General features: G+C 38.6%; 1 protein-coding gene across 3 annotated transcripts; it reads right to left on the reverse strand.

Moving 5' to 3' along the window:
• Window positions 1–1,502: 1,502 nt before the first annotated feature.
• On the reverse strand, window positions 1,503–14,094 carry SERPINB2 (serpin family B member 2). 3 transcript variants are annotated; one of them, XM_064378955.1, is made up of 8 exons: window positions 14,029–14,094; window positions 10,219–10,395; window positions 6,646–6,765; window positions 4,977–5,105; window positions 4,338–4,455; window positions 3,504–3,646; window positions 2,804–2,968; window positions 1,503–2,479 (listed from the first exon to the last, which is right to left on the reverse strand). In XM_064378955.1, exons 2-8 carry the CDS (start codon window positions 10,384–10,386, stop codon window positions 2,075–2,077), a joined length of 1,248 nt encoding a protein of 415 aa, XP_064235025.1. In that variant the 5' UTR covers window positions 10,387–10,395; window positions 14,029–14,094; the 3' UTR covers window positions 1,503–2,074. The 3 variants fall into 3 exon arrangements, with proteins under 3 accessions (XP_064235025.1, XP_012320801.2, XP_064235026.1); XM_012465378.3 differs by lacking the exon at window positions 14,029–14,094 and having other exon boundaries at window positions 10,219–10,420; XM_064378956.1 differs by lacking the exons at window positions 10,219–10,395; window positions 14,029–14,094 and adding an exon at window positions 7,247–7,494.
• Between the last annotated feature and the right edge of the window lie 475 nt (window positions 14,095–14,569).

The following is a 14,569-nucleotide window of genomic DNA, read 5'->3' on the forward strand; positions in this document are numbered from 1 at the left end:
ATCAACTTTCCCATCAACAATTTTGGGTAACAAAAAGATAATAAAATCATACCCTCAAAGTGCTAAAAAGCACTTTGTACCTAGAACTGCATAGCCATATTCTAACTCAATAATGAGTATGAAATATGGATATTTTAAGATATTTTGGATATTTGTGATATGTGGATATTTTAATATGATAAGTCACAAAGTTACCACCTATAAACTTGCAGAATTATTAAAGCACATAGACCAGCCTGACCAACATGGAGAAACCCCATTTCTACTAAAAATGCAAAATTAGCTGGGTGTGGTGGCACATGCCTGTAATCCCAGCTACTTGGGAGGCTGAGACAGGAGAATCACTTGAACTCGGGAGGCAGAGGTTGCAGTGAGCCAAGATTGCACCATTGCACTCCAGCCTGGGCAACAAAACTCTGTCTCAAAAAAAAAAAAAAAAAAAAAAAAAAGAAAGAAAAGAGAAATGAATTTAAAAGTAAGTAGAAGAATGCAAGCAACAGCAACTCTTAATTTTCAGGAATGTCTGATTAGAGGAAATACACCATTATTCAAGCCTTAAAATGTTAACTGAGTACTTTTCTGGATTCATGTTTGACCAGCTTTCAATGAGACAGTTTTATTACTAACAAAGATAAGAAAGATCATAGTCATTTTTATTTATTAAATATTATTTATGCCAAGTATTCTTTTTATTGCTTGATATATGTGAAATCATTTAGTCATCATAGCAATCTTATGTTAAAAGCAGTATTTTTCGTTTTCACTGAAAGAAAACTGAAGCAAAAAGAAGCACCACGGTTGGCCCGTGGTTAAACTACTTGTACGTGTTACAACTGGGATTTGGAGGCAGAGAGTCTAAGTCTTGAAGCTACTTCTTTAGCTACCGTGTTCTAGTGGGTCAAGCATCCCTGCCTGCCATCAAAGGGAGTGTGATATGTTTCCAGGACCTAGTCACACTTCTGCAGTCAGACTCTATTGCCAGTTGAGGCCCCCAACCTACAATTTGCCTTATTCCTCAGGTCTTCTTGTTCTGCTCTGCCTGTGACTCACTCAAAAGCATTCACTGCTATTTGAAACAAACTTCCGTAGAAGGAGCCATCTTACGTTTTCCCTCCTCCTCTTGGACGCAGCCCATCTCCCCATCTTCACTACTTGGAACTCTCAGTTCAGTGAGTGAGGCCTTCTGTGTCTGGACCACTCGACTTGGTCATTAATCCTGGTGTCCTTAATGTTTAGACACTGGTTTCCCCAAAAGACTCTAGACTGTTCTGAATTGCTATGTCTTTACTACTGTGAGAAAGCAGCTCTAATCCATTTCTCACTCTGCCCCATCCCACTCACCCTCAACACTGGGTCTTTTTGAAAGAGGGTGGTTATGCCCTTGGCTCCTTCATCATGTTTATTTTTTTCTCCATTTTTGTGAGTCATGATGCTCAACTCCTGGGAATCAAGGTGTAATAGGTCTTATGATCTGTAGACCTAATGAAATGAAAACAAACGTATTGTTGTTTGGAAGCAGGTTTATTTATTATATACTTGCAATTGAATATAATATACAGACATGTATGTGATATGTATTGCTAGAAATGCACAGAACATATATTTTCCTATTGTTTAATGTTTTTTCCAGATATTTATTATAGAAAGGCATGGAGGGACACCTACTCATTCTTCATTATGAGAACAAGTAAATGCATTTTTTAAAATAGGAAATTCATCATCTGCTTCTATAACTTTATTAGCTACATTAAATAGACGGTAAGCAATAATTTAAAAACTCACCATTATATAAAATAATAAATAACAAAGTAAATGTTATAAAAATAAACTGATAGTAAGGAAAATCTAAATGGGCATCATCTCATTTTAGAAGACCAAATGATTAATATGGTTGTCATGTTATGATGGACAATTGTCTAATTATTTCTTTGTTTTTATTTAGCGTGTAGCAGAAGTTGTTCAGAAGAACAGAAATACATAGAAAACATCTCTAAATTTTTGGCAATTTGACATAGCAATTATGAGGCACACAGCTCATGTAGAAAATCTTTTGCAGAAAGAGAATGTTTTAGTTTTAGGGTGAGGAAAATCTACCAAAAAATAAAATGCACTTGGTTATTTTATGCATAATAAGGAAAAGAAAAGGATGATCTGCCACGAACTGTGGGCCTCCGTGACCGGTTCTGCCTGACATAACGCCTCCTGTGCCAGCGGCCGCTTCAGTGCCCTCCTCATTCACATCCACCGTGGCTTGGTGGAACACTTCAGAAAGAAACAGGTCGTTCCTCTCCGACATCCCCGAGAAATTGGCGTGTCCCTTGTTGAAGGCGTCCTCCATGCCCATGCTTCTCAGAATGGATTTGAGTTCATAATGCTCTTCTAATTTGAATTGGGGCATGAACACCTCAACATCATCTTCAGCCATTTTGTCTTTGCTGGTCCACTTGTTGAGATTGTCATAGGTTATTTCACTTTCTAGCTGCAAAGCAAAACAAAACAAACAAAAGAAAATACGGCAAGTATTAGAAAAGAAGTAAAACAACTTTAAGTCTAATATTAAAAATCAGTGACTTTACTACATTGTGGGTGATATAAAAAGTTCATAGGTTGGTCAGATTTTTACAAGAAGGTAGCATGTGTGGCATGGTTAAGGCTTTGAATGAAATGTAGAGACATGCTACATTTACTGTCAACTGTTTTATATATTTCCATGAAAAATTACCACATCATTTTGTAAGGAGTATATATTCATCTCACAAAAGGCAGGTTTAGCCCCAGAAATTTAAATATCTCAATGCCTTACCAGCTCCAAGCCAGTGGACACATCAGCAATTTCATCTGGAAGCAACAGGAGCATGCTAACATCTCCAGCATACGGGAGTTCTAGAATCTGAGCCTTTAGGTCTTCTATGTATCCAATGTTTAGCTTTTCATGCAAGTACATCATCTGTACAGGTGTGCGCTGAGTCTAATATTATTAAAAAGTAAAATATGGAAGTCAATTATAAGATGTCAAGAGATTTACAATTAGACATAAAGGAGGATGGGTTCTACTTTCGTGTTGGATAAATGTGGGTTTTTTTAAATTCAACAAAATAAATTATTTGTACACCTTTACAGTTGGTACTCTGGTGTTATTAGCTTGTTCAACTTTATATCCATCATTTAGTAAAATAGACAATAATGGTAATGACAACCATGATTCTATAACACTTGTTCAGTTCTTATTATGGGCCAGGAACTCTGCCATGTGTCAGTACTTACAGCTCTTTGAACTAAGTGGTAAAGCCAACATTTGAGTCTGGGAACATATAATTACAAAGCCATGGTCTTCCCCACTACCTGTACTGTTTCTTGAAAGAGTCAATCAACTGTCCAACCTGCATAATCTCTAACTAGCAAGTCATGTAGGAAAATGAATGAGAGGTCTCTAATGTTTCTGTCTATATCTTGTCAAAGGCTCTAAAATATATGTTAGGAAGATACATTTTGTTTTCTCATACCGAGTTCACACGGAAAGGATAAAGCCCATTTAATTTCTTCTCAAATGGAGTTTTCCACTTTCCTTTGAAGTAGACAGCATTCACCAGGACCATCCTGGTGTCCCCATCTACAGAACCTTCAGGTAACAAGTTTGGGATTTTGCCTACAGGAAACATAACATATATTTAGGTTTCATAATCAAGAACTGTGAAATTACTTCCTGAATTTTCTGAGTAGCCATCAAACTAAATTCATCAAATTACAGAGATGTTGATCTTCAAGGTAGTTTTTCTTTAGATTTATTTAAATCAAAAATAAAATTGAAACCAATTTCTCAAAAGGCTTGCAAAGTCAAAGAAAAAAATGAAGAAATAATGCATTTAAAATATAGACCTCCTATCAAATTTGAAACGAGATTTTCACTTCCTTTTATATTGTTTTCTCAAAGTTTTGCAGTTGAAAGTTATTTAAATCAGAAGGAAGTGAAAGAGAGGCCCTTAAGGAATACAATAGTGCCTTTCCAAAGTATATCATGTTCTTCTAGATCTGGTATAGACAGTCTGAGGATCTGACTCATATTTCCCATTTTGGAAAATTCTGCCTCCTTTCATATTCTATTCTCAGGTAATATCCAAAATCAAATATTTAATTACTAACCATATATCTTCTATTAGTAGGCCTCAATTATTTCTTCTCACTTAAAACACCACTGAGCTAAACAGGAATAAAGTTGCATCCACCAAAGTAACTAAACTCGGACAAATTGTAAAGGGGTGAAGGCTAAGTTCACGGATGGAAAAAGATCAGAGTTGTCAAAATGGAAAGAAGAAAAGAAAATATTTTCTTGGTTTTACCTTTGGTTTGTGTCTTGACCCATGAATTAATCTTTTTTTGGGCTTCTTCTGCACATTCTAGGAAGTCTACTGCTTGGGGTTCTGAGGAGTAATATTTCTGACAGAGTCGAATATATTCCTTTGAAGCAAGACAATGCCAAAGGTTACACAGAATATATACCAAACAAGCCATGGTGTAATTGTGAATTACGATCTTCCTATTGAGATTAGGAGACCTAGGGTAAGGGTGGGAGTGGAGTTTGGCTATGGAAGGCAGGTGCTGAAGGGAGAAAGAGTGCAGAACCCACATGGGTGTGAAGTGGTGCACACTCCCACCCATCTCTACCCACTGTCTTGCACTCTTTGCATTATAGACACAGAATAAAAGGAAAGAGGTTTGGCTTGGGGGATAGTGTCTCTGGAAAACAGTTGCGTTTGTTTTCCTGATTTATGACTCTGCAACTGGGACATTTGCAACAGGAAGAGGAGGCAGCCACAGAGGGAACAGGAGGGGCAGCTGTTAATGTGAGGCCAGCCCCAGGGAGCAGGTGTGGAATTCCAACTCTGCTTTTATGAACTGTAGAATTGTAGAGAATTGCTTTGAAAGTGACCTCATTACTTGTTTGGGACCCAGCCATTTCAATTACAGGTTTCACTTACTTCCCTGAAGCTTGCAGACTTCTCGCCAAACAGCTTATTGACACTTTCCAATAAATAACCCCCTGTGGATGCGTTGATTGCAGAGCTAAGAGAGCGGAAGGATGAATGGATTTTATCTGCAGCTTGTGCCTTGAATAGAAAGAAGGGATTCTCTGTATTTAACACAGGACTACCAAACAAGGTATTTCTTAAGTCATGATAACATTTTTGAGTACAATGATGAAATGCTATGTTAATACATACTTTGTTTTTAGTACTTTAGAGGAATCTTTGAGAAAATTATTTTGATAAGGATGTGGTGCATTAAAACCAATACGATGGATTTTAATTTGTTTCAAATTTTGCTGTGTCTATGGATTGGATTTAACCAGGAGGTAACTAACAGCCTAGAAGAAAGGTCCCTTTTCAGTTTCCTAAACTTCAAGGACTCTAAGGAATTTTTGTTGTATTTATAAGATGGATATGTTCTGAGGATCTAATATATGGTATAATGACTATAGTTAATAAGACTGTGTTTGTTAATAGCTGTCGTTCATAAAATTGTTTACTTGAAATTTGTGAAGAATATGTATTTTTAAGTGTACTTACTACACATACACACGTACATACAAATGGTAATTAATTGTAGTGATGGATGTGTTCATTAATTTGACTGTAATCATTTCACAATGTATAGGTATAGCAAGTCATCACATTGTACATCTTGAATACATACACTTTTTATTTGTCAATTATACCTCAGTAAAGCTGGCAGGGAGGAAACGTCTTAGTAATGATCTTACAAAGAAGCACCCTGTCCTAGGGCAGGGGACAGAGCCTTCCAGGTGGACTGCCAGGTATTGCAGGAGACCTGGCATAATCTCCACACGATCAGGCTCCTGTCCACCTCCTCCAGCCCATAATTCCCTGGGCAATGGGTAGAAAGATTGTCAGAGTGCCCAGAAAGAGAGATTTGGCGATACCTCTTCATAATTTACTTCATAAGCATGACTGCGAAAGTCGGTTACCAACAGGAGCAGTCTGTACCCAGTTTCTGTAATTTAACTGGATACCTGACATTTAAGGAAATGGAGTATTGAAGAAAGGTATTACTGCCTGAGATATGGGATTGATTAATAGATAAAAGACAGATGAGAGAGAAGATAGATGATAGATAAGATATATAGATAAGATTGATTGATATATGATAGATAAGATAGATGAGAGACATCAATGACAGATGATAGGTTAGATAGATAGAGGGAAAGATATCTGAAGGTCAGTGATTTCTTATGCAGTCATTGGGCCTGGCCTTCCCCCATTTCTCAATTAATTGTCAGTCCCTGCCCTCTCTTCTGGAAATACTCATCCATACACGTGTATTCTAGGAGTCTCTACTGTGGATTTATAATAAATTACACATACCTCACCAATGACAGAGGGGCGTGAGAGAACTTAGAAAGAAATAGGCTTGGCCTACAACTCATGAAGTCTGGATTCTGCCCCCACGCATCTCTCATTATGGGTATCACCTTAGGATATATTTTTCTTAATAACTCCAAGTCTTAGCTTTCTTTCTGTGAATGGGGGAGGATATATTTGCTTCCTTCCTAGTCTAACATTGTGGCTTTAAGACAAGAAGATTGTAGAAATAAAATACAAAAGAGATATGAACCAGTAAGTCATATACCTGCAAAATCGCATCAGGATAAGTACCCTTCTGGATCTGCTGCATGTATCCACAGCTGGTGAAGTTCTCTGGAGTCACGGGGGTAACCGCATTGGCTCCGACTTGATTAAACTGAAGCACCTGCAATCAGAATTAAGGAGAATGGTTACACTTGCCCCCAGATTTACTGAACTTTTAAAACGCTGGCTATCAAGTGGCTCTACAATGGTCCTAGATCTTTTCCCTGCCCTTATACATGGGAAACAAGCACAGATGCTCAATACTCTTTCTGCGTAATATAAAGGTGTCAGCCAACCAAAATTTCCCTTATAGAAATTTATATCCTGGCCATTTTGGAAAACAATTTGTTATTATGAAATGATGTAAAACCTCTTCCCCAAATTGTCTAAATTATATCCAACCAATTAATTGCTTTGAAAAAAATGCCAGTATTTTGAAGAAAGTCACAAGGTTAACTCAGAACCTTGTGTCTCTCTCTCTTTTCAGTGGCCTTATATACAAAAGACTTCCAATCTGCCAAAAACTACAAGCCAAAGTCAGCTAAAGCATAAAAATGGGTCACGTGATATTAACAGGGCTGACCTAAAATATTTACACATACCATATTCACACACGGAGACGTGAATGTCCGTGTCAGGGACAAGTTGGTCTGACGACACCTTGAATCTCTTTGTATGGTAAGTAGGCAGTTTTGGCTGACATGGGGAAGCTGGCAGCGAAAACTGTTCCCTCTGAAGCTGCCTCAGATCCCCTTCCCACAACACTGCCTCCCGCCCGCCTTGGTCTGCCAGCCTTAGTACCTGCAAGCTGGCCCAGCCTCACAGCCACCCACCCCTTCCAACCTCCTTGGAAACCCTTTGTCCTGCAGCACTTCCCTATGGGGCCCCTGAGGAGAAGCTGATCTGGTAAGTGGCTTGAGGGTAGGGGTTCTGCTAATGAAGTTAATTAAGGCAGCCTCGTCCAGCAAGTTGGGGAATTTCTGGGCTAGGGGGAGATGTGTTAGGGTTTGGGAGGTCTTTCTCTGCTCTTCCAGTTATACATCATAACTCCTGCCTAGTACTCTCTGAAAAGAAGTGGTGCGACTCTGCCCTCACACAAAAGAAGAATATTTCCTGTGACAGCTTGGCTGGGTTTCCTCCCTGACAAGGAAATTGACCCTTAAATCAGGGTTCTCTGGGCTAGCACTAAAGCCTTCCTGAATTAGTGTCAAAGTCACTCAGGGAGAGCTCCCTGCAAAAATGGGGCTGTGAGCTGCCCCTAGTCCATGCGAGGACAGTTTGGCCTGGATGGTCTGTTGCCTCACTATAAGCATAAGAGCTGGCGCCCTAATTCCCACAGACCTACGCTGCCTAGGAGCGTATACCTTTTATTTATTCTTTTCTTTCACTACAACTATACCACTCCTAACAGCCTCGGCAATTCCCAACTGTGTGGTTTCTTCTTGTCCCAATTCCCTCATCTGTAAAATGAGTATGGTGATCATCGCACCTACCTCATAGTATTTTGTATTATGTGCGTAAATTTATAAGAAGTTCTCAGAAAGATGCCTGGTTAAGTTCTCATAAGTATTGGTTATGTTTACAATGACTGCTACTAGGTGCCTTACATATTATCTCTAATCTTTCACAACTGTTTTGCAGGCTACACATTTTTATTCCATTTTGTAGATGAGAAAACTGAGATGCAGAGGGTTTCGATGTCCTCATACACACAGAGTAAGGAGCAAAGCCAACACTCAAACACAGATACGTCGGTCTCCAAAATCTGCACTTCTTTCTCCAAGCCAAGAAATGTCTTTTTCTTTTTATTTGGGAAGCAATCATATTAACATTTGAATTTCAAAATCTGCACATGCAACAGAGTTGTAAAAAGACTGCAGGGAGGGATAGCATTAGGAGAAATACCTAATGTAGATTACAGGTTGATGGGTGCAACAAACCACCATGGCACATATATACCTGTGTAACAAACCTGCACATTCTGCACATGTACCCCAGAACTTAAAGTATAATTTAAAACGGAAATATTTGTCAAAAAAGACTACATAGAATCCTCACACAGTCTCAGAGGCTTAAAGAATTTCTTAGATACAGAAAAGCTGTCTTGTGTCCAGAACGATCAGTTTATTTTCCTCCAGTGCCAAAATCAAGATTTTTACTTTAACCATCCAGAGCACTTCATTTAGCATTTGCTCCCAAAATACATTGCTTCTGATTCCTTTACGTTAAAAAAAAAAAAAAAAAAAAAACTAAGACCTGATGTTTCTAAAGTTTTCACGTCAATTTACTATCTTTTATTCTTTCAAGGCAAAAATAAAATAAAATAAATAAAGGGGAAAGAGTATTGCAAAAGGCTACTTGTATCAGGGAGTTGAGCAACTGAGTTTTGTTTCAAGTCTGGATGTTCAAACTGTCACAAACACAGAGGGTGATTCATCCATCCCTTGTCCTCCTGCAGCAAGATTGGCCAATGCTCTCTTTGTGAAACTTCTAACTTCAAATGAGGCCCACCTTACATGGGTCACCATGTGCATGGAAAGAATGTATTTACACTCAGGTACTTTCTCGTGGGAAACTGGAAACCAGCCGGTAGCATCTTGGTGTGACTGCATGCACAATGTGTGCTTGTCCTTAAAACCTTCAATGTTAATATTTGTATGTTTGAATGCAAGGAAATTTTGATGATATCATGGTCACATCGAAGTCCCTAACCTAGGAAATGGCATGATCACAAGAATTTTGTATGCATGGAGTGACTATTGCAGTGGCGATTGCAGTGTACAACTGAAGTAATCCAACATAATTTCCAGGGCCCAGACTCCATGGAAAGAGTTCCCTGACTGAGTTCGTGTCCATTTACCAAGGAAGGCAGGCAGTGGCCTTGCAGAAATCCCTCACGATGCTGTTGTGCACCCCATCCACCTTGGTTTTCAGGGCTGGCCATGCATAATGCCAGGTCCCATTCTGCTGCTGTGACCTCACAGGCATGATCATATGGCCAGGTCTTCTGCAGCTACCTCATTATTTATGCATTTCTGTGGGTATAATGAGCACTGCTCTGGTGTGGTTTTTTCCCCCCTTTGTGATACTCTCTTAACATTAGCAGGAATTCTCCGTAGGAATAGGGAACAAACACCACAGTGGCAGAGCAACGTGAAGGAGCCCAAGCTAGGAGTTAGGAGACAGTAGGGGCTTCCTTGACATCACCAGTGCTCTCATCTGTAAAATGATATCTGTCATAAAACTGAATGAGATAATGAGTACAAAACACTCACTTTGAAAAATAAGAATACCGTATCATTAAAATATAAGATGTGGCCACTCATAACTGTTTCCAGCCTTGCAGGCTATTCAACTCCCATATGCCTTCAACAGCTACAGTTGAAGGTTTTGGGGGTTTGGCTGTCTTATAGATTTGAATCTAAGGAATTTGTGTTGTAAGGATCAGTGCTTCATTACCTGTAGTGATTGCTGACCTCCTGAGTCAAAATGTCTTTAGCATAAAACAAGAGCAATTCTCCAATTCCATTCAGGAACCTCTCAGCCCAAATGTGGAGCTTTAGCTCAAACTCACCTTGGCCATCTGGTCTTTGGTGCTGCCCCTGGAGCCCATGTAGACCATGGCCATGGTCGACGAAATGCTCCATGGGGAGAGGAAGAGGTTCTGGGTGGGGCTTGCTTTTGCCAGGTGCTTGAATAAATTGAGGGCAAAGATTGTGTTTGCCACACAAAGGTCCTCCATTGTTTCAATCTAGAAGGAAAGAGAGGAAGAAAAAAACAGCTCTGAAACGAGTTAACATTGGGTGAGCAGGGTCGGATTCCCTCATGGAACATGAGGCAGGGCAGGGACAGCTTCATGGTCATGCCACCTGTGCAGCCATAAAAAGCCCCATGCTTGGCCAAATGGTCTCCTGTCACCATTTTGAAATTCTTGATAATTGTACGCAAAAGGCCCACATTTTCACTGTGCACGAGACCCTGTAAATTACATAGCCAGTCCTGAGATACATGAAGTGTTTTGTATGGTGAGTAGTGACATTTTGTGGCATGCCATAGAATAACAATGACAATAAATACGGATGGGAGTAGGAATTTAAGCTGGATAGGCCGACCCTAAAGTCATACTCTCAGCTTCTATGCTGCCCCTACAAAACACTGCACACATCCACACCACACACACTGCCACACAGGAAGATACACACCTATTGAAATGTATGCCACCTGCATACATAGTCGTGTTGCGCCGGGTAAGACGGTCAATTTCTTTCAAGTTTCCTGTTTCTAAAGTGGCTTAGACTGATTGTTTGAAGGTTTGGACTTTCACTCAGCCCCTATCCCAACACCCCTTCCCTATACGCACCACACATTCCACAGCCTTACTACAAAAAGGCTTCCTATACTGGGGAGTTCATTACTGGGAGGACTAGAAGACCCCCTTCTTCTGCCACCCCACCAGGTAGAAAGTCAATGCCAGGCACAATTGCAGGGATAATCCTTAATCCCAGGTCTATGAAACTCATACACACACCAAGGTATGAACCATCTGAGACCTTCCCTGACCTCAGGTTCTGCAGGCAGCTGAATGCATGGTCACACCCAAGGTGTGTGTGTTTTTTGGTCCTGACCAATGATCATCTTTTCAGCTGTATGTTTTGCTTTCATCATAGCTTAAAACATACCTGATAATTATCAAAATATATAAATACACCAAACAATGCTAACAATCATCATCCCTTGGGAAACCTTCTTGTGACAGTGCCTTCCCAGAACTGGGGAGGGGCTGGGGGAAGTACCCAGGAGGAAGGGTGTCCTCTGGCTCTGGTCTTGGCTGTCTACACCTGTGGTCTCACTTGGCAGGGCTCCCCAACAAGGACCTATGGCCACTTCTTTCTTGTGTGAACCCTTGGTTCATGAACTCTTTTTTTTTTTTTTTTAAGAAAGTGACTGGAATTTGCATTAAAATTTCTCATTTGAAATATAACCAAACTCTTTTATCAAGACGAAAATAGTAAATTAAATAAAATTTATCCCTAAAACTCTCATACCTCCTCTCCTCATTTAATCTTTACAGGGTCTATATGAGGTAGAGGTGATTCTCCCTATTTTATAGATTATATCCTGAGGCCCAGAAACATTAAGTAACTTGTATAAGGTCACACAGCTGGTAGGTAGTGGAGCAGGGGTTCAAGCCCAGGTCTGTCTAAGGAAGTCCACTCTTTCCAACGTTCCACATCGCTTTGCTCGGTGATTCATACCTTCACTATCAAGTATAAGTGCTTAAGCAAGTTATAGTTCAAGAAATGCTAGAAAGAGGAAGTCAAAATAAAAACGTAGTAAACCTGTAATCCTACTAAAAGGCTTATTAAGTTTAAAAAAACAGTCATTTTTTTTTTCTCTCTTGCTTCATCACAGATACTAGATTACACTGGATGGCTCAAAACTTTGTTTCCTCTTACTTTTAAAATTTAAAATTGTCTTTAAAATTAATTGTATTTATTGTATAGATTTTTAAAATTAATTACCTTAATACTTTTTGGAAACAAACTGAGTATTAATAACATAAGTAAAATATTTCTCTATCCCCATGTGAAAAATGTAAATAAGAGATCAGAGCCAGAAAAGTAAATTTAGACTTCTTCCATACCTAAATACATGATCCTTTGGAATGATCCATACTAGATTATTTGTAACAATCCACATAGTTAGTAACTTTGACAGTAAAAATATTTAACTCTAAAGACAAACTATCAGAAAGTTCTATTAATATTAAGTTAGAATTTAAGGTAACTTGATAAAGAAAGAAGATAATAAGAACAGAATCAAATTGTCCTGGAAGCATTTACGTCTTTCAAAAAAATAGTTTGAATTATATTTTTAAATAAGGTGCAATTAATTACATTTAATGTAAAAATAATATTTGATGTCTATATGGCAGTTAACCAAATTCCTTCAGCTCCCTTTTTAATTTACCTAATTGCCTGTCCAGTAAGGCTCAGTAATTTCTGTTATACGAATGAAAATGTGAAAATGGAGATTACACAGCTGGTTCATTTCCGAAGCCTAAACTGGATCCCAGACTTCCAATTCCAAGTCTAATGGTTTCCTACAAAATTCTCAAATAAGGTCTGAGAGGTTTGGAATTTTCGAAATCTATGAAGGCATCCATATGCAGTGTTTTCTGACTCTCAGATGAGGCCATACTTTATGTTTGAATGAAAATCTTTCAAAACAATGCAAAATTGAAACCATGGAGCATTGTGAAATATCACAGCCTCCTGGAACAGGTATACCTCCTGTGCATTTTTTAACATTATAGTAATTTATATGACCTCACTGACTTCCATATAGTATGCCCTTAATTAAGGTTTAATAGTATTACTGGGATGAATTAATGGGAATAATATGCAGGGCTGGGCTTCCTGGTGCTTGTGTTGGTTCCTGCAACACAAAGTTGACAAATGCACCACTGCAACTTGGCACAGGGAAGGGAGACTCTGGGAGGAGTCACCAGCCACACGGCCACCGTCCCTCATCCTATTGGCCCTGAATGTTAGATTGGAGTTTGCTGCAGCATTTAAAACAATTTTTTATTTTTTTTTTTACAATTAGGCAGTGGAAATATTTTGAAATTGACCACAAAAATAAATGAGAACTGAGAGAAAACAACAGTTTCAAGAGAATATCTCATCAAATACTGGTACATTTTCCCCAACAGAATTAAAAGCAATTTCTTTTAGTTGATGGCTTTCATAGTGAATAAGTATCTTTTTATGGGGTATTGAGTTATTTACTGAACCATACTTCAGTCAAGCCCACAACTAGTTTTGCTGATTATTCTCTTTCACTAAATTGACTCGTTATTGAACTAAACTCAATAAACATATTGTTGTACTAGACTGATCCAGCCCAAATTGCTACTTAACTTTTTCAGTTCCTGCTTTTTCATCTAAGATGCAAATGGAGTCCCCTTTTCCTATTACTTATATACAGTGTAGAGATTACATTCAATTGCTTAAATGAAAATATTTTATTGTAGCTATTTCCATCAAATTCAGTGTCAAAACAGTAGCTAGTAGAGAACATACATATTCTAACCTGTTCAATAAAACTGACATCACAATACGAATGTACATTTCATTTTGGTTAATGCTACATAGGCATTTGTTGGCTTCTGAGACTCAAAATTACACCTTGTAAATGTAATTCAAATCTTGAAATAAAATATGTCTTATTAAACAACTAAACAAGAAAACACCACTTAAATTTTACTCACCCTCTGCAAACACCCCACATTCAAATTTTCAATCTATTAATACCAGCATGAGGGCAGAGAAAACATGAAATCCTGTTTCCCACAGAAATGGCATGGAAATCATTGAAATACCTGGTTGTTCTCTGGTTATTCTCTGAGTTGCTGTCTGACAGGCAATGCTCCTCTGAGACTTGTTACAGTTCAGACATGGTAATGACTGGTTTTATACAGCTCTGCCCCTCCCACACAGCATTTTTTTTTTCTCTCTCTCTTTTTTAATCTATATCCTTTGAGTGATTCAACATTTTACTCAGCAAGACATCATTAGAATAGAAATACTTCTTTGTAAAGGCACAGTTTAAGAAATTTTGGGGGAGGATGAGGTCACTCTGAAACTTAAGAATTGGTCAATATCTACACATGCCTGTCAAAATTAGCTAAAATCTGTCAGCCCCAGTTTCAAGATTTCTCCCACTACACGTGTGCTCAAGGATAGTATCAATTTCTACAATATTCCTTCTAACTTTCGTCAGCCATGTTCTGTGGGCTTCTTCCAATATACAAGTGCCATGAGATTTACTCTTTTTTTTATTATTTTATTTATTTTATTTTTTTTGAGATGGAGTTTTGCTCTTGTTGCCCAGGCTGGAGTGCAGTGGCACAATCTTGGCTC

This window comes from Aotus nancymaae, unplaced genomic scaffold (assembly GCF_030222135.1).
Source record: "Aotus nancymaae isolate 86718 unplaced genomic scaffold, 86718_ANA_hifiasm-v0.15.2.pri h1tg000020l, whole genome shotgun sequence".
Classification (NCBI taxonomy): domain Eukaryota; kingdom Metazoa; phylum Chordata; class Mammalia; order Primates; family Aotidae; genus Aotus; species Aotus nancymaae.